This window comes from Pogoniulus pusillus, chromosome 16 (genome assembly GCF_015220805.1).
Source record: "Pogoniulus pusillus isolate bPogPus1 chromosome 16, bPogPus1.pri, whole genome shotgun sequence".
Classification (NCBI taxonomy): domain Eukaryota; kingdom Metazoa; phylum Chordata; class Aves; order Piciformes; family Lybiidae; genus Pogoniulus; species Pogoniulus pusillus.
Window position 1 is genome coordinate 13612350 of NC_087279.1, and position 20351 is coordinate 13632700.

A 20351-nucleotide genomic window follows, 5' to 3' on the forward strand; every position below is an offset into this window, starting at 1 on the left:
GGAAGATGGCGAGGCGGGGCACAGAGCGGGTAAAGGCCTGGCAGTGCACCCTTCTGCCCCGCACTAGGCGGGGCGGGAGCCCGGGGAACCCGCGGAGCTTGGGCACACACGCAGAAACCAGAGCAGCATCAGTTTATTTGCCTCATGACAGACAACACCCCGTCTTGACAGCACTGCCCCACCACCCCAAAAGAGAGCAGCTCCCCTCACCCCAACCTCCCAGTCCCTTGGGAGTGGGACCCCCTCGTCTTCCTCTCTGCAAGGGACAAGGTGCTGTTCACTTCAGCTGGCGCAGGAAACCCAGCAAGGCCCGGTGGAAGTACTCTGGCTTGTCCATGTAGCAGGCATGACCGGCACCAGGCAGCACAGCCACGCGGTGCCTGGGCAGGTGCCGGAGGCTCTCCAGGGCCTGAGCGCCCAGGCTAGTGTCATGGTCACCGTACAGGATCAGGGTGGGTGTCTTGGTAAGAGAAGAGAGAAAACCGGAGTCATCATCAAAGGCAGAAACGGCCACCAGGCTTCCCCTGGGCTGTGCCTACCTCCACCCATCACCACAGTGGGCTGCAAAGCCAATGGAAGGCAGATGCCAGCCATGCCATGAGCTGGGGGTAACACAAGTTCCCTCACTCACCCCAAGAGAAGAGTCACACTCCATGCACCCTCCAGCCAGCTGTCCCACGAGGCTCACCAGCACCCAGAGATGCCCCAGGAGACAAACAACCTGCCTCACCTGGACTTGCCGATACTGCTCAGCTGTGTAGTCCTTGGTGCCCACAGGTGCAATGGGCACAAAGCCAGACAACTGGTCTCCCTGTGCCAGGAGGAAGGGCAGGGCAAAGCGGCCACTCATGGAGGGGCTGACAATAACAGGCCTCTGCATATGCAGCTCTTGGAGGATGTGGTCCAGGAAAGCTACCCGGGTCTGTGCTGTGGCCACCATTTCTGCTGGGGGAGAATCCCCGTAGCCTAGCACAAGGCAGAGGGCATGAGGTAGGGATGGGGCTGGACAGGATTGTGCAGCCTGAAATAGTTACTCCCATGAAGGCTCAGATGGCTTGGCAAAATATGGGCACTCAATCAAGTCCTGGCAGTTGTACAGTCACTGCCATGTGCCAGGCTGATAGGCCCAACCCCAGCAAAAAGGTTTGGGTAGCCATGGAGGCCAATGCTCCATCCCAGGCACACTGCCCCAGGAAGCACCAATAGTTGGTTTAAAAGGTCTAGGACACTCCCTAACGAGGTTCAGAGCCCAACAGAGCCCGACTTAAGCAGTGGTCCTACCAGGCAGATCTATGGCGACTGCACGATAGCCTTCTCCGGCGATCAGCACCAGCGTGCCCAGGGCCTCCCATGTCTTGGAGGTGAATGCCTGGCCGTGCAGGAACAGGACATCAGGCCTGTGGTGGGGAAGATGGCAGGAATGAGCTCAAGAGAAGATGCTGTGCCTGCAGACATTTGACAGCCCTAAGTGCTGGTGAAAGACTGATCTTCAAGGACTGTCCCCTCCCACCTTCCCGCACGACGGAAGCCCGCAGGCTGACCCACCTCCCGGGCCTGGCAGTGCCCCTGGCCGGGGACCCTGCAGAAACCTCCCTGTAGAAGACCGGGGGTTCTCCCCTGGCCATTCCCGTTCGTGCAGTAGTGTTGGCTGCCCGCCAGCCTCGCTTCCCCTCCTCAGGGCGGGTGCCTGCCAAGCGCTGCTGATGCTGAGCGGCCGGGAGCAAGAGGTAGAGGACGAGGGTGAGAAGCGCTCCGAGGAGCAAGAGCCCCAGGTGGCTTCGGGCCAGTGACATCTCCGCTCCCCTTCCTGCAGAAGGAAAAGGCAGCGAGGGGCTGGAAGCTCCAAACCCCACTGCTGCAGGGGGGGCCGGGATGTTAAGCCCCAGTCCACCTCAGCTGTTGCCTGGTCCGCGCCCCGGACCCGGCCTCAGCCTCCCGAGCTGCCGCCGGCTCCGTCTGCCGAGCCCGCCACCCCTCCGCTCCAGCCGGGACATATGGCCGCTCTCATTCCCGGCCCGCACGGCACCGCGCCTGCGGTCTCCGGCTCCGCCTAGCGGGAGGCCGCGGCGTTGAAGGTCCCTAGGGCTGTCAGCCAGGGGCCTGCGCACCGTACCGATCCCCGGCACGGCTCCGCAGGGCCCGGGCAGAAAACAGCCACTGCCGGGAAAGGAGCCCCAGCTTAGCTGGGTTCAGCGCAGCCCAGCTAAGGCTCGGCAGAGCTCGGGCAGGGCTATCGGCTAGGGCTCGGCAGGACTCGGGTCTTTGCTCGGTAAGAGCTCGGCAAGGCTCGGCTCGGCTCGGCTAGGGCTCGACTGCAACTCCGCGAGTCTCGGCGGAACTCGGCTGTCCTCGGCACAGCTCGGCTCGACTCGGCTGCGCTCGACTCGGCGGAGCGGTGGCAGTTCCGGGTGTCGATCCGGGCCTTACGCTCTTTGAGGCGGTGTAGCTGCTCGCTCCCCTCTGCCCTGCTGGCCTTTGGACCCTGGGCACGGCGTCCCCCAGCCCCGCAGTGCCGACGGGGAGCGGGAGTCCAGCGGCGAACGGCGCAGGGGGCATAGGAGCAGGTAAGGGCCGCCGGCCCAGTGGGGAAACTGAGGCAGGGCCGGGCCTGTGAGCCCACCTGGCAAGGGAGCAAGCAGCCCCATGCACCCACTTGCTCTCTGCTGGTGTCCCCCAAAAACTGATAGGTGTCAGTGTCACCCTGACTTCTTGGTGCCAGCACCACAGCCTACCTGCCTTCCCACCGGCATCGGGCCTCAGTGATGGGACACCAGCGTCCCACTGAGGCGAACGTTTCTACTAGGCTGCACAGGGCCACCGTATACATCGGGCCCCTTTCCAGCTGTCAACCTCCTTTAACAGCTCTCCTGACCTTCCAAGCATGGCTGCACACCAGCTCAGTGAGAGCACCATCACGGTGGAAGGCCAAACCCTTTTCTACCGCCAAGCCCAGCCAGCCCAGCAGGCACCAAAGCTGACAGTGCTCCTGCTGCACGGCATTCGCTTCTCCTCTGAGACTTGGCTGCAGCTGCAGACGCTTGCCACACTGGCTGAAAATGGCTACCGAGCTGTGGCTATCGACCTGCCGGGTAAGGTGTGGTGGTGAGTGGGGGCCAGGGGTTGCCAATACAGCTGCTGAGGTTCGTGATGCTGTGATGGCAACCCCAGCATCCTGCTGTTATGGCTTCTCCTAGTTGTGAGGTGGCAGAGATTGTGACAGGGCAACTTGTCTCCTGCGGCTCAGGTCTGGGACGCTCAAAGGATGCTGTGGCCCCAGCACCTGTGGGCCAGCTAGCCCCGGGGTCTTTCCTGAAAGCAGTTTTGGAGGCTCTGAGCCTAGGTCCAGCCGTGGTGATCAGCCCATCGCTCAGCGGCATGTATTCGCTGCCTTTCCTCTTCCAGCACAACCACCTGCTGAAGGCGTATGTGCCTGTGGCGCCCATCTGCACCGAGAAGTTCACAGTGGAGCAGTATGCCCAGATCAAAGTACGGCCTGGAGGGAGATCATGGGAGGTCAGGGAACTAGGAGGGTATGGTGAGGGGAGCGTGGCGCTGAGGCTAGACAAGGGAGAGACCAAACAGGCCAGAAACCACATTGCTGGAAAATGGGAATGTGATGGTGATGGAACATAACTATGGCTAGCAGGAGGGAAAGCAGGCACACTGGGAGAGCCGGGAGCCTGAGCTTCATCTTATCCTTGTGGACAGGAGAGAAGGGCAAGTGTCTCCTCCATACCTTGGTACCGAGGTGACCCCTGCCAGGAGGAGTGGGTGCCTGGGTGCCCATGGCAGGCTCAGGGTGCATTCCTTCTCTGCAGACCCCAACACTGATCGTGTATGGGGACCAGGATGTGGAGCTGGGGCAGATCAGCCTGAACAACCTGCAGAACCTCCCTAAGCACCAGGTGCTGGTGCTGCAAGGTGCTGGACATGCCTGCTACCTGGACAAGCCCAGCAAGTGGCACTCCGAACTCCTGGCCTTCCTACAGCAGCTGGAGTGAGCCGGATGAGCTGTGCTCATAGGGCATGAGGATCTGGCCGGCTCACCCACTCCTCTGCCTCCACACACAGCCTTGTGCCAATCCAGCTGCTTGCCTGATGTCCATATTCAACCCTGCCATACTGTGCCAGGCCCACTGCTGGGTGCACCACCTCCACTGGGACCAAATAAAATGTCAACCTCTGCTGCTGCTTTCCTGACACCTTCATCGCACTTCTTTTCACCCTTCCCTCCTCCTTTCTTGGTCCCCACCTCCTCCATGGATGCCATCCCATGCACATTTGGGATGAAAGCAGGGTAGATGCAGCCACCGAGGGGCAGGACATTTGGGAAGTGTTGCTGTGGGTGGGCATATGTCATCTGCGAGGCCATTGGAGCCCACCCATCACTTCTATCAGGAATGCTGGGAGCTTCGGAGGGTGCTCGGGGGGGCCTGGGGTGATATTCAGAAACATAAATGTGTACCAAGGTGATGGCACCCATGTCCCCAGCACACAGGCCTTCATCCTTCTCTTCCTTCTCCCACTCCTCCTGGCACACACCCAAGCTCAGGGTAATCCTCTGGGAGCTGCCAGCCCCATCAGGCTTCCACCCACAGCAGCAGCAGCAGCAGCAGCCGCCTGGCACCCTGGAGGGGGGGTGGTGTTGGATTTACCGAATTGGTGGCTGCCATGGACAGATTGGGGGGCCTGCAGGGAGACCTGACAGACAGGGGGACAAGCCCCGTGCCAGTCACCTGCCTTCTTACCCTTTTGGTGCTGCTGCACTGGGCATTTAGGGGCACAGATGGAGCAGGCAGCGGGGTGCCCCCCTTTACCAAGCTTGCTTGGGCTTTAGCTGCTTACGCCAGGGCCCAGGAGGATTTAGCGGGAGGAGGTAAAGGAGGGCCCGGGGGGGGGGGGGGGGAGGGGCACTTAACTGTGTGTGCGGAGTGTCTGTGTGGGAGGCATGGGGCAGTGCCAGGGGTGCATGAGCTGATTCCTGCCCTTCCAGTGACACGGGACCCCTATCGAGAGCATCTCTTACCCGCTACCCGGTTCGGGCCCTCCGTTGCAGCCCTGGACCCCTAATACACGGATGTCACCCGACCCCGCCCCTCCCCATCATTCTGCCCAAGCAGCACCCCTGGGTGCCAGCGAGCCCTGGGCTGCCAGCTGCCCCGTCCATGCCCGCTCCGGTGTCCTTGAGCCTTCGGGCACTGCCAGCTGATCGGCTTCCAGGAAAAAAAATCACCACGCAATTACAAAGAGGGGTGATGTGTGAGCCAAGGGGGGGAGGCGGGCAGGGGGGGCCAGGAATGTCCCCAGCGGTGGCAGATGGCCTTACCCAGGGTGCATTGTTCCTTTTAGTGTCTCTTATCCGCTGTAATAGGATCCCGGAGGGAGGGATGTGGGAGAGGGGAAGAGCGAGGGGGGCCCCAGCGTGGACCGGGGTGGGGGCCGAGGCTGCCAGCCTGGCCCTGGCCTGTCAAGCGGCTCATTGTTCCTGCCCCGGGTGTCACTGGGCGCCGCCGGGGACAATGTGGCACTGAGCGGGGTAGCCGGCGGCGGAGGGACGAGGCGCACGGAAAGGTACCCGCCAGGCCCTCTCCGGTGGGGGCTGGGGGGCTTGGGGCGGGCGGGAGGGCGAGCAGACAGAGATTCTCCCAGGGACGGGGCGGGGGGGGTTCCTCCCGGCTCTCCTCGTCACCTTTTTTTCGCCACCCGAAGGTGCCCCGAAGGAGGGGCGGTGCCCAGCTTTGTGGCTGTTCCGACGCCAGCCCTGGCACGGGGCTGGGGCAGGTGGCCTGTGCCCATCACTGTGGCCTTTAGACTTCCTGCCAGCCTGGCTTACCTGGGTGAGATCCCGTGGACCCCCACATTGCTTGTGGCTAATGACGGACACCCGTGGCCCCACCACCTCCCCCCCACCCCACCGCCAGATTCATCCCCCACTCCCCAGTGGGATCTTTTGTCCCTGGCAGGTCCCTGCTGCCATTCATCCACAGCGATTGGGGGCTATGGACAGACTGTGGGGAAGGGGGATACAGGAGGATATATTGCCCCACTCCCCATTTCTGCCTCCCCTTCATCGGGAATGAGAATATTCTTCCTCAGCCTTTCCTCCTTTCTCCGGCCCCTGGTAACAGCGGGGTGAAGATGAGGTGTCCAAACCACACCAGGGGTCCACTCGGGGGATGCCGAGGCACCTGCCCCCCACCCCCATTGCCCTGATGCAGGAGATGTGCCATAGCGGTGGCAAGTCTTGCCAGCACCTAAAATAACTGCCTCTCCCCCCCCACCCCCCCGCCATGCCCTCAGACACGGGTCCCAGCCCCAACACGGGCGCTTTGTTCCAAAGCCGCTTGGCATCGCCCAGCTTGCCGGGAGCCAGCGGTGCCGCAGCCACCCACCCATGCCTGGACACACAGCAATTGTCCTCCTCCAGCCCCGTGCTGACACTGCAGGGCCCTGACTGCCCCCAGCCCTCAGCCGCAGAGTCTGGGGTGGGGTCCTGGGGTGTTGTGTGAATGGGAGGCATGGTGCAGCGGCATCGTGCATTGGGCATCACGTCATACTTCGCATCAGGCTAGCAGTCCCCATCGGGAAGGTTGCTTCATTTTTTCCTGGGGCTTTGTGCCGGGGAGGAGGGGGAGGAAAGCTCACACAGCTTGTGAGGCCATCCAGACCACCTCTGCCCTGGCCCACGCTGCATGTCACTGCCCCACCGAGCACCTGCAAACGGAACCCTATCCCCCAGCTGCAGTCCTCACACTTTCCCTCTTCCCCCCATGACCATCCATCTCCTGGCTCTGTGAAGGTGAGGTGCCAGCCCCAGCCAAGGGCCAGGTTGACGGCAGCTGCCTGCAGGCTCAGGCAGACACACGACAGTAGGTCCCATTGGGCAGCTTCTAAACCGGGTGGAGCATGCCGGTGGCATATCACAAAGCCATACAAGCCTGCCCCACTGGAGTGGCACAGTGCTGCCCCTGCTCTTTTTTTCCCCACTTTCCAGCCATAGGTGCTTTTCAGGCTGCAGATTTAGGACTGGGGGGGCAAAGTTAGCTGAAGGCTTCCCACTTTCTGGAGACTGCTGTGTGCCACAGGCTCAGCTCACCCTCCCGCCATGGCGTCACCGAATGGAGCCAGTGGTGTGGGCGGGAGCCCCGAGGAGACAGAGCTCAGCATCACCCTGACTCTTCGCATGCTCATGCACGGCAAGGTAACACGGCGGGGGCTGGGGCTCTGCACTGCTCCGGAAGTCAGCAATGCCTGGGGTGGGGGCCGTGCTGGACTATCAGATCCTTACCACGCCCTGTTTTCCTCCCCTGCTCCCAATATCTCTGGGAATAGCATTCCCAGGATTTCTTCACCATCCTAAGCCAGGGAGGGGCCTGTTCCTATGCCCCAGTGCTACCAGAAAGTGTCCATGAAGCAGGGCCTGCTCACTGACCATCCATCGGGCTGTAGGAAGAGGAGGGATATGGCAGGCAGGGAGCTACCTGCTAATGTGGCCACCCTCGTTTCTAACTTTGCAGGAGATTGGCAGCATCATCGGCAAGGTAAGATTCAGGGTCCAGGGCACTGCCACCCTGGGGCTCCCCTGGACCTGACCACCTACCTTGTTCCTCCCTGCAGAAAGGAGAGACTGTTAAGAGGATACGAGAGCAGGTAAGGATATAGGGGGGGGGGCTACCAGGTCCTGCTGCCACTCCCATGTGCCAAGCAAGCTCTGGCCACCCTCATCCCCACATGGACCATTGCACCCCAGGGAAAACTGCCTGGGGCAGGTGGGAGGTGAAAGTCCCAGGTCTGCAGGCAGTGAGCCCTTCCCTTGCGAGGGGAACGTGGAGCACAGGGCCTGCAATGTCCCTGACGGGATGTGACACTGCCCCCAGAGCAGTGCACGCATCACCATCTCAGAGGGGTGCTGCCCTGAGCGCATCACCACCATCACTGGCTCCACCGATGCTGTCTTCCGTGCTGTCTCCATGATTGCCTTCAAACTGGAGGAGGTAGGCAGCACTCCTGCACCCCAGAAGGGTGTCCTCTGAGTGGAGGTTCAATGCCACATCGCCTGCCAAATTTGCAGGACCTGGGAGCAGGGAGCGATGGGCCAGCAGCAGGCAGAGCCCCGGTGACGCTGCGCCTCGTCATCCCAGCCAGCCAGTGCGGCTCGCTCATCGGCAAGGCAGGAGCCAAGATTCGGGAGATCCGGGAGGTGAGGTGGAGGCTGTGGGCCCTCCTTTTGCCCTAGGTTGGGCATGGAGCCATGGCTGGAGGGGCTGCTGTGGTTCTGTTGGAGCTATGGAAGGTGATACAGGTGATGCAGGAGTGGGCATCACCATGTGGGTCTTGCAAAAGTCTCTGGAGACCCAGGGCGGGACAAAGGAGGTGTGAACTGCTGAGGCCCAGGGGAAGGTGGCTGAGGGACCCCAGTATCTCCCTTTGCACCCTCAGAGCACAGGGGCACAGGTGCAGGTGGCCGGTGACCTTCTGCCCAACTCCACCGAACGGGCTGTCACAGTCTCAGGGGTGCCAGACACCATCATCCAGTGTGTGAGACAGATCTGCGCCGTCATCCTGGAGGTACCTACTCATGCCCAGCCCAAGGGACGTGTACTGCCATCTTACCTTCCCCTGGGCTTTCTCTGCCCATCTGGACCCAAGCACTGAGGTTCCCCTGCATGGAAGCCCATAAGAGCATGCTGCCTTGGTGGTGCTGGGGACTGTGCCCAGTTTATTGGAGGCATGATGGGATAGAGGGGTCTGAAGGGATTCATGGGGGTGTAAGGGCATTCACCTCATCTCTCATCCCCTCCACCTCCTTCCCTCCCTCTCCAGTCGCCTCCGAAGGGGGCCACCATCCCCTACCACCCTGGCCTCTCCCTGGGCACCATTCTGCTCTCTGCCAACCAGGTAAGGAGGGTGCAGCACCCTTGGGAACATAGGGTGGTAAGAGGGTCCAGCCTCTGCTGACAAGGGGTGACTGCAGTGAGCTCAGGGTGGCCTCACTGCCCCAGAGGGTTGGCCTGAGGCAGACGTCTCTACTTGACCACCCCCTGATGCCCCTTTTTTCACCACCCAGGGCTTGTCCATGCAGGGCCAGTACAGTGGAGTCTGTCCTGCCGAGGTGAGTCTGTCTCTATGGCAACCAACACCTGCTCCCATGGGCATGGGATCTGTGCCTCCTGGGGCAGATACTGCCAGGGATGCCTGTCCTAGGAGGTGCTGGGTGCCAGAATTCAGCTCCAGAAGATAACAGAGGACCCTCTGCAATCACCCCTAACTCATCCTTCCTCTTCCTCACACTGCTTGACCAGGTGGCGAAGCTGCAGCAGCTGTCAGGGCACACACTCCCCTTTGCCTCCCTGGGCCACACACCCTCCATGGTGCCAGGTGAGCATCCCTCATGCACTCCCAAATCTGTGAGTGTGGTATGCCCCTCCTGATCCGCCCAGTCTGATGAGGGATTCCCTGTCCCCTGCATCACCTTCAGTCCTAACTCCCCTGACCTGTCCACCTGCTCCTTAGAACAACCCTGTTCTTGATTTCCTGGGGTCCCTGCACCTATCAGAGCCCCAGACCTGCAGTGGGGGACCACAGCACCAAATTACAAATGGTGCCTATGTCCCATCCTCCCTGCATCTCTCCAGGAATCTTCCAAGTTTGTCCCCTGGGCCACTGGCTGCCCTAGCACTGGTCTGGGCTGGGACACAGACCTGCTGGAGACCTACCATTGCTAACATCTCTGTTTCTCCCCCCAGGCCTGGATGCCAGCTCCCAGAGCAGCTCTCAGGAGTTTCTGGTGCCCAACGACGTATGTATGGGTCCCAGGGATGGTGAGAGGGACCACAGCTTACCCCTACCCATGTGCCCCACCCCACAGCCTCTTTGTCGGGGCCAGCACCCACCTCCCCACACAGGGGAGGCTCTGCCTTGTCTGCCAGTGCTTAGGAAAAGAAGGTGCTCTTAGGGCAGAAGCAGCTGAAAGAAAAGGGAAACTGAGGCATGGGAAGGAGAAAGGGTTTGGTCAGCACTAAGAAATAGCAGTTGGATGTGACAGCCCAAAACCACCCAGGGGAGGCTTGAGTGAGAGCAGAGAGCAGGGTCTGCCCAAGGAGAGCAGTGCCTTGCTCTTCTGGTGTCTGTCTCAGTTTCACTGATCCTCCCACGCATAGAGGGTGGCCAGGTTGAGTCCCTGGTTGCTCCCTGCTCTGCATGGCTCCTTCAGCTGCTCCCTCCTGCCCCTCCAGCTCATCGGCTGCATCATCGGCCGGCACGGCAGCAAGATCAGCGAGATCCGGCAGATGTCAGGAGCCCACATCAAGATTGGGAACCAGACCGAGGGCGCCGGTGAGCGGCACGTGACCATCACAGGGTCCCCTGTCAGCATCGCCCTGGCTCAGTACCTCATCACAGCCTGGTAGGTGCCAACCTGGGAGACACATGCTGGATGCTAGCACCCCAGTGCATCTTTTGAGGGACACCCTCACCCCAGCATCCTCGGGAAGAATGGGCTGAGCGCTGCTTTGAGGTCCTGCAATGGTTGGTGCACCTGTGAGCCCCAACTTTTAGCTCACCTGCAGCAGGATGCCCAGGGTGTGCCATGGAGACCTGTGCTAAAAGTGATGTGGTGCATGGTTTCTGCACCCTAAGATGGCCAGGTTGGGGTTGGGGGACCTACGTTGTCACTGTGGTCTTCACCAGCCCGTCCTTCTCACTTCCTCCCCCAGCTTAGAGACGGCCAAATCTACCTCCCAGGTGCCACCAGGCCCTAGCTCCATGGACCTCGGCATGGGTTTCTCCCAACCCCTCGCCCCAGGCTCTGGCGCACAACTGCCTGCTGTACCCCCTCCCCCACCAGCCCTGCTGGGCACCCCTTATGCCATCTCCCTCTCCAACTTCATTGGCCTGAAGCCAATGTCTTTCCTGGCACTGTCTCCATCCTCCATGGCGGGTCCCAACGGCGGAACCACCACCTACACGACCAAGATCTCGGCAGCCAATGGCACCAAGAAAGCCGACCGACAGAAGTTTTCACCCTACTGAGCCCCACTGGAGGGTGGGCAAGGGGGTCTAGGGTGCCACTCAGTGCCAGGGACACCTCCCCACTCTCTACCCTGCAACCCAGCCCCAGACAGGTAGCCCAAGTTCAGGGTGGATCTCTTTGCTTCTCACCCCAGGGAAGAGAAGGGTCTTCCTTGGCAGTGAAGCCCACTGGAGAAAAGGGCTGCTCCGCTGCCTTCTGCCCATCCTGGCAGTGCTGTGCCCCCCTTCTTGATTTTCCCTGCACAGGGAACACATCCCCTGGTACTGAAGAGGTGGCGAGGGAGGCTGTCCCTGCTGGCCCAGGGTCTCTGCTCTCAGTACCCTGTGCTGGGGTGGGACCCTGTGCAGGAAGTGGGCTCCCCGCCCTTCACTCTGCCCAACCTGCGATGCCCCTGCTCACCCTCCAGCTGCACCCAAAAGCTGAGTCCCACTGGATGAGGGTCTGCCTGGCCTCTCTGGGGATCCCCCTTCCCCTGGGTCTGGTGGGGGGCCCTCCCCAGGGCACCTCGGAGCAGTTGCCCAGCAACCCCATCCAAGAGCCGGTCCCTGCAGGCTTGGAAATGCTGTATATATAAGTCTATATTTTTTCCTCCTTTATAACTTATCAACGGTTTAATAAAAAGATAAAATTTACAAGAAAAAACAATTCCCCCACCCTGAGTGGAGACACCATCATGCTAGAGACAGCCCTAGCTCCTGGGGACACAAGGTGGTGGCTGGAGAGGCATCCTTGTGCCCAGGCAGGTGCTGGGCTTCAGCTCCAGTCTCTCTGGAGATCTTCCTGGAGCATCCTCCATGCCATGAGGCAGTTCTCCTCCAGCTCATTAGCAATACTGGGGCAGGAGCATCTCCATCCCTAGGACATCTGTGGGTGGGCCAGGGTGGATGTACCCCTCCAGCACCCAGCAGGGTCCACTCCTCTTTCTCCCCTTTCTTATCTAGTCCCAGTCCTCTAGGTTTTTCTGCAGGTCCCCCAGCCCTGCAGAAGCAGTGAGACCGAAATGAGACAGCAGTTTCCAGTCCTCTCTGGCTGCTACTGCCCAGGGGCACCCTGATGGCACCCCACTACTCTGTGTCACTGTGCCCACCCCAGTGTACTCCTGGCTGGCAGCCCAGTTTGACTGGCACTTGGCACCACTGACTGGGCTTCAGCTGGACATCTGTGTCCATCAACAGCCCAGCATGGGCCCCTGGCCAGCTAACATCTCCCCTGAGAGGGGCAGCCCCTGCCCACTGACAGGGACAGGGGGCATGGCTTGGCAGAGCACGTGCACAGCACCACTCCAGCAGGAGAAACAAAGGCACAGCCTGAGCCAGGCTCTCGAGTGCCATCTCCCTAATAAGTACTATGGATGACAAGCACTCCTCCACTCAGACATTAGTTTTGGGTTAAACAGCCAAGGATGGAGGGCTCCATGTTGGCCACCCAGGATCAGTGAGGTGCCCAGGGCTCTGGTGTTACTGATGTTAGTGGTGTTAGCCGGGCCATTACCGGCTCAAGGGTAAATGGTTCAAGGGACATCTGCTCTTCCCTGATGGCCGTTATTTGTCCCAGTGAAATGACAGAGATGGAAGTGTCCTCTCCTCTGCCCATACATAGGAGTCCCTTGGCATGTCCTTGTCCCAAGGAGATCCTGTCCATGCAGCTGGGTTGTGCTGGTGGAGCCAGGAACAACCCCAGCCTGCAGAAGGAAGATGCAGCATCTCCAGGTCTGCTGCCTTCTCACAGGCAGAGAAACCCTCTTCCACTATAAGATCAAGAGGCAAAGTCTGAACAAGGACCCTGGCAGGTCCCCTGCCCATTCTCCTGCCCAGCACTGTGGGACAGGGCCTCCTGCTTCTCAGCTGCTCTCATCAGGAGCTTGACCTGGGGTAGGGAAGCCTATCTTGGTCTGGTCCAACCTGTTCCTGTTCCTGGGGCTGGGACTAAGGCAGCTGGCGTGGGTCTCCAGTGTGCAAGTTGCTCTCTGGAGGAACTGCAGGATGTTTTCCTGGACAGACGCCTCTAAGACAGACAGACAGATCTCCTGGCCCAGTGGCCGGTTGAGACAACTGCGCCGGAGCCGAGCCAGCTCTTCACGGATCTGGCGGTTCAGCAGCCCGTAGAAGAAAGGATTGATGGCAAAGGAGGAGTAGGCAATCCAGGTGACCAGCATCTCCCTGTGCCCACTGTCCACCATGCCAGCAGCAACAGAGGAGTGCAAGTGGAAGGTGAAGAAGGGCAGCCAGCAGCACAAGAACTGCCCCACGATGAGGACCAAGGTGAGGATGGCCTTGTTGCTTCCCAAAAAGCGCTCTGGTGTCAGCCTAGGCAGCGGCAGGTTCCTGGTGGTTATGATGGTCACTTGGCTGGCAATGGAGTCGGATCTGTGTCCTGGCACAGCTGCCTGTGCTGGTGCGGGTGCGTGCTGCAGGGATGCCATCCGGGCCACTCGGTAGACCCTGCAGTAGACAGCAAAGATGATGATGGTGGGCAGAATAAAGCAGGCGACGATGAAAATGATCACAAAAACCTTCTTGTGGGCCCCAGGGCTCCAGTAGACCGTGCAGCGGCTGGCACTGGTGGCCCCATTGCCTTGTGGCCAGCCCAGCAGTGCCAAGACAGTGATGAGAATAGACTTGACCCAAATGAAGATCACTCCAGCTACCGCCAACCTGATAGTCATCTTGACCTCGTACCTCATGGGGTGGACAATGTAGTAGTATCGCTCCACACTGATGATGGAGATGGTAAGGATGGAGGCACTGATGAAGCAGATATTCAGGAATATCAAGGCCTTGCACTCAGTAATGCTGTAGATCACCCTGCTGAAGCAGGACGAGCTGGAGATAATCCCTATGGGCATGAGGAAAATGGCAGAGAGGAGGTCGACCACACAGAGGTGGCAGACAAAGATGAACTTCCTGAGAAGAGGAGTTTTGAGAATGACGAGCATCACCACAGTGTTGGCCACCAGGGCAATGAGGGTCAGTAGGACCATACAGAAGAGGCTCACCACTTCCTGGGCAATGGACTGTTCAGGGATGGAGAGTGGCTCTAGGCTGTCCGTGGTGTTCAGCCCCATTTGGCTCGCCATCCCCCTCGAAGGGTTAAGCCAGCAGCTGTGTTGCCTGGGCTGCTCTTCCCTTAGAATGAAACCCCACCTCAGCCATGGCTGCTGTCTTGTCTTTACCTGTTGAGGAGGGGAGTGGGACATGCAGGAGAAGAACCGAAATAAAGAAGAGCCACAGAGAAACCCAGAGACAACCTGAATCCCTCTGAGATACTGGAGCAGAGACAGGTGCCCAGAGAGGTGCCCAGTGAGGTTATAGCACCTTGCCTACCCCAGAACCGGTATCCAGGCTGTCTCCAAAACAGGGCCAGGCTGACACCCCCCACCCCCTCCCCCTGCCCAACCGCACCAGCGTGCCCTGAGGACAGCCAGCATGAACCCGCCAGCCCCATCCCTGCCCTGCTCCCCAGTCGAGTGGGACCCCGTGTTGGGTAAGGGGGATCCAACGCACCTTTGCTCCTAAGGAGGTGGGTGATGCTCCCCTGCTTGCCGGGCGTCCTCCCTACCGGCGTTGCTCCTGCAGCAGAAGGAGGGCCCTGTGGAAGGCCACGCTGCCCCTTCCCGTCACCCGCTCGTCATCCTGTTTGCCTGCAGCCTGCCAGCTGCGGATGGCACCAGCTGTCACTCCCGGGTGCTGCCTGCACTCGTGTTGGTCCCACGGGGACAGCTGCTGGGTCCTAGCAGCCAGCGGGAGCTCAGAAAGGGGGGACTGGGGTCCCTGAGCTCTGTGCTCCCCCCACAGCATGGCCACCTGCTGCAGCAGGCCTGGTCCTTCCATGGAGACAGCTCAGCCCCAAGGTTCCCTGGGCTTGAGGGACAGACCCACAGGTGGGTCTGCAGCATCTCCTTCTCAGCATCCATGGGGCACCAGGGTAATGCAACTGGGAGTTCCCCTTCCCCAGAACCCCAGGGACACAAACGTGCTCAGGGTGTACCTGTGAGCACAGAGAGGGCCTTGGCATGGATGCCAGGCTGGAGCAGGGCAGCAAGCATGGTGCCGTGCATGGCACCAGAAGGAGGGCAGGTGCTCATTCTCCAGATGGATGGAAGCATGTACTCCTCCATGCCCAAGCAGGGCAGCACAACTTGTTCATCCTCTGCCACTCTGGCGTCATGGTAATGGGCATGAACCTTGTACCTTGCTGAAGTGACAAGGGCACTTGGCTCACAAAGCCACTAGCTTTCACCTGAAGGTTGCCAGTGCTGGACAGCCACAACAGGCTGTAGCCCCTCCAGATCTACTCAACACTATCCACGCCAGGACTTCTCTGCATCCACCTTGGCAACCAAGAAAGCACCAGCACTGCTCAATACGAGGCACAGGTTTTCATTTTTTATTCACCCTCAAAGCAAGCTCTGTCCCCATGCCAGGCTATCCCCGCTAGATGGGGTAGTGGGAGAGTCAAGACCAGAGCTGGTGGTCAGAGCTCTGTTAAGCCGTGTTCAGAGCCGGTGGACATCACTAGCTGCTGCTGGGATGGGGCATGGGTCGCTCGGACACTCTTAGAAGAGGAGCTGGACGAGGAAACGGATCCGGCACTGGCTTTCCTGGTAGATGAGGTACTCGCTTTGGCTGAAGGAGGAGTCCTTGTAGGCAGGCATGGGGATAGGCTTGCCCTGGCACACCAGCACCTTCTTGCCATCCAGCAGCATCTCCTTATCTTGTGCAGGGTCTGTGCGAGGAGACATCACCCCGTCTAGCCTGAGATCTGACTTCCCTCCACCTGCCCTGTGCCCACCCCAACTCCACAAACCCCACACCCCCTTTCATCCCCAGGCTCACCTGGCTCTGTCTGGCCACAGGCCACCACACTGTCATAGCCGGTGGGCGGCTGGCACAGAGAGGGGTCATCACGGGTGATGTGGTAAGACTTGCCAAGGGCCACCTCCGTCAGGAACATGATGCCAATATTCTTGGACGTGCAGTGCACTGCCATGAGAAAAAGGGATAGGGATGATGGCACCAGCTCTGGTTGTTCCCAGGCCACCCATGGCAGCCACAGAACTGGCTGTCACGTCAGGAAAGGGGATTAACACACCAGAGCTGCTTCACAGAGGGTGTGCAAAGGATGCTAGGATGACATAGACCCTGCGGGCATTATGAGCAGCCCTGCATGTCCCAGAACACTCACCATACCAGGCTGACTTGCTGTTCTCAGAGGCAAAGTAGATGCCCTTGCCCACGCGCCCACCAGAGTGGGGCATGATGCGCAGCCCATTCTTCAGGATGGCTGCAACCACTGCCACGTTGGTGCCATGCCAAAGCAGGCGTCGGTGCTCCAGGAGGTCGTGGGCTCTGAAGCGCTCGTCCTGGAGAGATGCAGAGCTAAGGGCTGCCCGAGAGTGGGACACTGCCACCCAGGCCCCCAAACCCCAGTACCAACCTAGAGGGGCAGGAGAGTAGGTGCCTGTTTGCCCCTGAAGCCCCTTCTGAGTAAAAGAGCCCAGAGACCTAATGCAGCCTTGAGGTGAAACTGGGGCTTCCCCACTGCAGGACAGGGACAATCATCTCCTTTTCCTCACCTCACCATCTCGGGCAACCTGCCAGATGTTGAGGATGCGGAGGTTGCGCCCAGTCTGTGTCACATAGTTTTGGATCAGCTACCAGGGAGGGAATCAGGAAAGTGGTGTCACCAAGGCAGCCATCTCAAGAATGCCCACGGTCCCACTGGGACAGGAGAGCACAGTAGCTCCCTATCAGGGGGTACTGTGGCGCAAGGGGCACCTGATATTCCTGGCAGGCTGGGTCCAGCAGGGAGAGCTGGCAGCAGAGCAGGGCATAATCCTGATCCAGCGGATGAGCGATTTCCTTTTCTTCCTCCTCCTTCACCTTCTGTGATTGCAGGCTCTGTGCCACTTCGATATCAGCCAGCACCTTGCAGACACAAACCAGAAGCAAGCTCACCATCACTGCTGGGCACTGTGACTGATGGGACCAGCACCTTTCTGCCCCACAGGTGCCTTTCTGGGGAGGGATGTCACCTTCCAGGTGCCCTGGCATCTCACCAACAACATATCCTTCTTGGCACGCAGCAAGACAGGTGAGTCGATGGGGGGTGGTCGTGCCCGCCCAAAGTTATGGGGGATGATGGTGTAGAAGCGGGAGGAGAGGTCCTCCAGGCGGGCAGCCAGCGGAGGTTGCTCCTGCAGCGCTGCCTCTAGCTCTTCCAGAGCCTCGAAGCCCCTTGCAATCTGCTGCTTGCTCAGCTTTCCCAGTGGCATCTTTTTCACATCTGGCAGTGGGAATAGGGGAGGGCATGAGTAACCCACCTGCTTCCCCACAGCTACTTCCAGGGACCTCCAGTATTCACGACAGGCACACTTGGGCACCTGGCATGCAGGACCCACACTCCCACCAGCACTTATGTCCTGGCCATCTCCCCAGCTGCACTCCCTGGCTGCAAACAGACTCAGGCCACCACCTCTTACCAATATTCATGGTCTGCATGGCATCCCGGAACATGTCGTTGCTGAAGATGAGGGACACCAGGTCCTGTGTGGCTTTGTCCAAGGTGCAGGGCAGCACCTGCTGCTTGCAGACCTTGGTCCCATCCACACTGTCCACCTGCAGACCCCCAGAGTCACCATGCTGCCTGCGAGCCAGCAGGAGGCTGTGGGCGCATGGCAGCAGTGGGGAGAGCCTGGCCCTGGGCAGCAGAGCAATGGGCAGGCACTGCTCCTGCTTTCCAGGACTAACACCACCCAGATGCCCCAGCTCTTGCTTGGGATGCCCTTCTGCTATATCTCAGCCCTGAATCTCTGTCTGTGGGCTGTTTCAGCTTATACCCAGACCCCTTCCCAAAACCCACTCCATCCTGCTGACCCTCTCAGATGTCCTGCTGCCTGGTGGGACAGGGGTAGCATGTGAGGACTACTCCGCAATGGTGACACTCACCCTGAGGGTAGCCTCCACCTCCTGCCCGGACCCTGGCTGCACATCGATGAGTGTGTACTTTCCTGGCTGAGCAATGAAGTTCTCTCTTGCCGCCCAGCTGTTCTTGGTCTTTTCCCGAAACTTCTTCTCAAAATCCTTCTTGGCAGACTCCAGGGATGTGGAGGGCATGAGTTTGGACTGGCCCACCTCCCCCTGGCAGTGGATAGTGGTTGTCAGGGCCCCCCATTCATCCCTGCTCCACCATCCCCATTCTTGGGGAGAACAGCTTAGGAGCAGGAGGAGTGTGAGGGCAGGGCTGCAGGGCAGCAAGCAGAAACATGCTGAGTCACCAGCACCGAGTCTCAGGGCCCACCGGCTCAAGCAGACAGCCCTGCACTTCTTGCTGTCACCACAGTGAAACGTGCGGTATCCCCTGGCCAGGAGGGCCTCTTTGTGTGGGGACAAGTCCTTTAAGCCCCTCAACAAGGGGCTGTAAAGGAGGGCCACTTGATTGCTTGGAGACTGGGAACATGCAATGAGGATCTCCAGGTCCCTCACCCTTGGGAGACTTCAGACAGGGTGGGGACAGATGAGACACATAGGGAAGGAACGAGTGGTGCTGGGGTGGACTCACCACACGACCCCAGCGACTCCAGACACTGTAGGCACCATTGTGCTCAAGGAGCTGGAGGATGTAGAACTTGTTGTTGTTGGCAGTGATGTTGGTCTGGTTCAAGGTGCAGTCATAATCTTCATAGACCTACAGCAAGCAGCATCACCTGGGCTGGCACTAGAGCAACGTTTGGACTGGGGAGTCTGCAGAGCTGTCCCAGTGGGGGGACAATGGGGTCAGCAAGGGTAGGTGGGGCTGTCCCTGTGCCAGCAGAGTGGGGACTGCCCTTGGACTGCCCCAGCCCTCCTGCCCATGTTGCCCCATCCTGGCCTCACTGGGTACCTCAGAGACTTGCTCTCACCTGGGCATCTGGTTCTGTGCTCAGGGGACACAGCCCATCGATGGTGGCAGGGGGCTTCTCCTTGGGGGCAGCTTTCAGGGCTTCCAAAGCTGATTTCCAGGCATTCTCCTCCTCTCCCTGCTTTGCTTTCTTACCACCACTGTCTGACTGCTTTGCAGGGGTCGTGTGGCGCTTGGAGGCCATAGCTGAGCCACCCCCACAGCCTTGATCTGCCAGCAAAGTCCTTGGGCAGAGCAGAGAGTGAGAGACACTGCTGTCCTTCCAGGAAAGCCTGGCTGGGCTGTGCCTCACTTTCCCTGCACCTCCAGCCGACAGCTCCTTGCTCAGTGACTCAAGTCAGGAGAGCCCAAAGAGGACAAAGGTCCACTGGAGAGGTGGGTGGCACCCAGGCAGCCCTGCCTGATCCCCACCTCACCTCACCAGGGATACCCAACCCACAGGAGTGTTTTGCTAAGGCTCCCCCAGTCCTGTGGCCCCAGGGCCATGCAGAAGAGGAAAGCATGCAATGCCACCCCAGAAACATGCAGCATCGTCCTCCTCCTCCCAATCTCTGCCAAGTCCAGTGACCTGGTGCTCTGAGTGTAGCGCGGGCTTGGGCAGCCCCTTATCTCTTGCGGTTGCCCAGTTCCAGCCAAGCTACGGCTGCCAGAGGCAGCAAAGTGTGCACAAAAGCGGGCAGCAGCCGTGTCCTACCTGCTCCTCCTGCCAGCAACTGGCGAGCCCAGCGCTGGGCACGGCCGGTCCCAGAGGAGGAGCCTCCGGGAACCTTCTCTTGGCCAAGAGCAAGCAGTGTCCGGGGATGACAGCAAAAACGTCTGTCACCGCCTCAAGCAGGGCGTACACCCTGCGGCTGGCTGGCTGCCTGCCTGCCTGCCCAGCAGTGCCCAAGATCAGGAGTGACCCTCTCACCACATGCCTCTCCAGCCAGCCCCGCTCTGCCGTGCCCTGGGACAGGGAAAACGGTATTGAAACAGTGCAAGCGTGAGTCACTTGGCATGTTTGATCTCTTTTTCTTGGGTACCTGCCAAGCAGGCAGGGCTGAGGGTGTTGCAGGGAGGAGCTTTAGCTTCGGTTTTGGCTTGGGCTTGTCCTCTGTTCCACAGCCTCCATCAGCAAAGGTGCAGATGGTTTGTGGCAAAGACGAAGCCTTGGGCAAGTATTGCCCAGGACTACTGGCAAGAGCAGTTGTCTTGCCTCGCTCTGGGCGCCTTTGTAGCTAAGGTTTATCCAGTTAAACTTTGGAAAGAGACGTTCCAGCTTGCAGTGTCCTAGGGCAGCGGCTGCTACTTTGGCCAAAGCTGGGTCCCTTCTGCAGCTCTATGTTCAGCCATGCTGCCATCTGTCCTTGTGTCACGACCGACTGCAGAAGCAAAGCAGCAGAGGTGAAGTGACAAAACTGACAACCCTCTGAACCGACAC

The 20351-nt window shown here is 59.8% G+C and overlaps 5 protein-coding genes across 10 annotated transcripts; 2 read left to right on the forward strand and 3 right to left on the reverse strand.

The window, feature by feature from the left end:
• Nucleotides 1-30: 30 nt before the first annotated feature.
• On the reverse strand, nucleotides 31-2244 carry ABHD14A (abhydrolase domain containing 14A). Its single transcript, XM_064156603.1, has 5 exons — nucleotides 1892-2244; nucleotides 1546-1807; nucleotides 1282-1397; nucleotides 731-966; nucleotides 31-460 (listed from the first exon to the last, which is right to left on the reverse strand). Exons 2-5 carry the CDS (start codon nucleotides 1791-1793, stop codon nucleotides 278-280), a joined length of 783 nt encoding a protein of 260 aa, XP_064012673.1. The 5' UTR covers nucleotides 1794-1807; nucleotides 1892-2244; the 3' UTR covers nucleotides 31-277.
• LOC135182474 (putative protein-lysine deacylase ABHD14B) lies at nucleotides 2119-4184 on the forward strand. 5 transcript variants are annotated; one of them, XM_064156606.1, is made up of 4 exons: nucleotides 2119-2564; nucleotides 2863-3089; nucleotides 3245-3513; nucleotides 3819-4184. In XM_064156606.1, the coding sequence occupies exons 2-4, from the start codon at nucleotides 2882-2884 to the stop codon at nucleotides 3999-4001; spliced, it is 660 nt and encodes a 219-aa protein (XP_064012676.1). In that variant the 5' UTR covers nucleotides 2119-2564; nucleotides 2863-2881; the 3' UTR covers nucleotides 4002-4184. The 5 variants fall into 5 exon arrangements, with proteins under 5 accessions (XP_064012676.1, XP_064012677.1, XP_064012675.1 ...); XM_064156607.1 differs by having other exon boundaries at nucleotides 2881-3089; XM_064156605.1 differs by having other exon boundaries at nucleotides 2120-2564; nucleotides 2688-3089.
• Nucleotides 4185-5424: 1240 nt separating this feature from the next.
• PCBP4 (poly(rC) binding protein 4) lies at nucleotides 5425-11677 on the forward strand. Its single transcript, XM_064156609.1, has 13 exons — nucleotides 5425-5571; nucleotides 7086-7201; nucleotides 7518-7541; nucleotides 7618-7650; nucleotides 7878-7994; nucleotides 8072-8200; nucleotides 8440-8568; nucleotides 8824-8898; nucleotides 9068-9112; nucleotides 9303-9378; nucleotides 9747-9799; nucleotides 10236-10405; nucleotides 10716-11677. Exons 2-13 carry the CDS (start codon nucleotides 7106-7108, stop codon nucleotides 11029-11031), a joined length of 1263 nt encoding a protein of 420 aa, XP_064012679.1. The 5' UTR covers nucleotides 5425-5571; nucleotides 7086-7105; the 3' UTR covers nucleotides 11032-11677.
• On the reverse strand, nucleotides 11612-14659 carry LOC135182477 (probable G-protein coupled receptor). 2 transcript variants are annotated; one of them, XM_064156612.1, is made up of 3 exons: nucleotides 14536-14659; nucleotides 13711-14204; nucleotides 11612-13473 (listed from the first exon to the last, which is right to left on the reverse strand). In XM_064156612.1, the coding sequence occupies exons 2-3, from the start codon at nucleotides 14106-14108 to the stop codon at nucleotides 12873-12875; spliced, it is 999 nt and encodes a 332-aa protein (XP_064012682.1). In that variant the 5' UTR covers nucleotides 14109-14204; nucleotides 14536-14659; the 3' UTR covers nucleotides 11612-12872. The 2 variants fall into 2 exon arrangements, with proteins under 2 accessions (XP_064012682.1, XP_064012680.1); XM_064156610.1 differs by having other exon boundaries at nucleotides 11612-14204.
• Nucleotides 14660-15397: 738 nt separating this feature from the next.
• PARP3 (poly(ADP-ribose) polymerase family member 3) lies at nucleotides 15398-19716 on the reverse strand. Its single transcript, XM_064156048.1, has 11 exons — nucleotides 19626-19716; nucleotides 18933-19155; nucleotides 18593-18718; nucleotides 17980-18171; nucleotides 17514-17649; nucleotides 17091-17317; nucleotides 16810-16959; nucleotides 16608-16685; nucleotides 16217-16394; nucleotides 15868-16014; nucleotides 15398-15757 (listed from the first exon to the last, which is right to left on the reverse strand). Exons 2-11 carry the CDS (start codon nucleotides 19113-19115, stop codon nucleotides 15588-15590), a joined length of 1587 nt encoding a protein of 528 aa, XP_064012118.1. The 5' UTR covers nucleotides 19116-19155; nucleotides 19626-19716; the 3' UTR covers nucleotides 15398-15587.
• Between the last annotated feature and the right edge of the window lie 635 nt (nucleotides 19717-20351).

Bases quoted from the DNA above. Each gene is read 5' to 3' on its own strand.
- LOC135182477 (XM_064156610.1), bottom strand. From the start codon at position 14,108: ATGGCGAGCCAAATGGGGCTGAACACCACGGACAGCCTAGAGCCACTC.
- ABHD14A (XM_064156603.1), bottom strand. From the start codon at position 1,793: ATGTCACTGGCCCGAAGCCACCTGGGGCTCTTGCTCCTCGGAGCGCTT. The intron at 1,398-1,545 runs GTGGGTCAGCCT...TCCCCACCACAG, and splicing joins GGCACTGCCAGGCCCGGGAG to GCCTGATGTCCTGTTCCTGC. The intron at 461-730 runs GTGAGGCAGGTT...TCTCTTACCAAG, and splicing joins AGCAGTATCGGCAAGTCCAG to ACACCCACCCTGATCCTGTA.
- LOC135182474 (XM_064156606.1), top strand. From the start codon at position 2,882: ATGGCTGCACACCAGCTCAGTGAGAGCACCATCACGGTGGAAGGCCAA. The intron at 3,090-3,244 runs GTAAGGTGTGGT...CCTGCGGCTCAG, and splicing joins TGTGGCTATCGACCTGCCGG to GTCTGGGACGCTCAAAGGAT. The intron at 3,514-3,818 runs GTCAGGGAACTA...CCTTCTCTGCAG, and splicing joins CTGGAGGGAGATCATGGGAG to ACCCCAACACTGATCGTGTA.
- PARP3 (XM_064156048.1), bottom strand. From the start codon at position 19,115: ATGGCCTCCAAGCGCCACACGACCCCTGCAAAGCAGTCAGACAGTGGT. The intron at 16,686-16,809 runs GTGCCCCTTGCG...CCTCCCTGGTAG, and splicing joins CAGCCTGCCAGGAATATCAG to CTGATCCAAAACTATGTGAC. The intron at 16,395-16,607 runs GTGAGGAAAAGG...GCATCTCTCCAG, and splicing joins AGGTTGCCCGAGATGGTGAG to GACGAGCGCTTCAGAGCCCA.
- PCBP4 (XM_064156609.1), top strand. From the start codon at position 7,106: ATGGCGTCACCGAATGGAGCCAGTGGTGTGGGCGGGAGCCCCGAGGAG. The intron at 8,201-8,439 runs GTGAGGTGGAGG...TTGCACCCTCAG, and splicing joins AGATTCGGGAGATCCGGGAG to AGCACAGGGGCACAGGTGCA. The intron at 10,406-10,715 runs GTAGGTGCCAAC...TTCCTCCCCCAG, and splicing joins CAGTACCTCATCACAGCCTG to CTTAGAGACGGCCAAATCTA.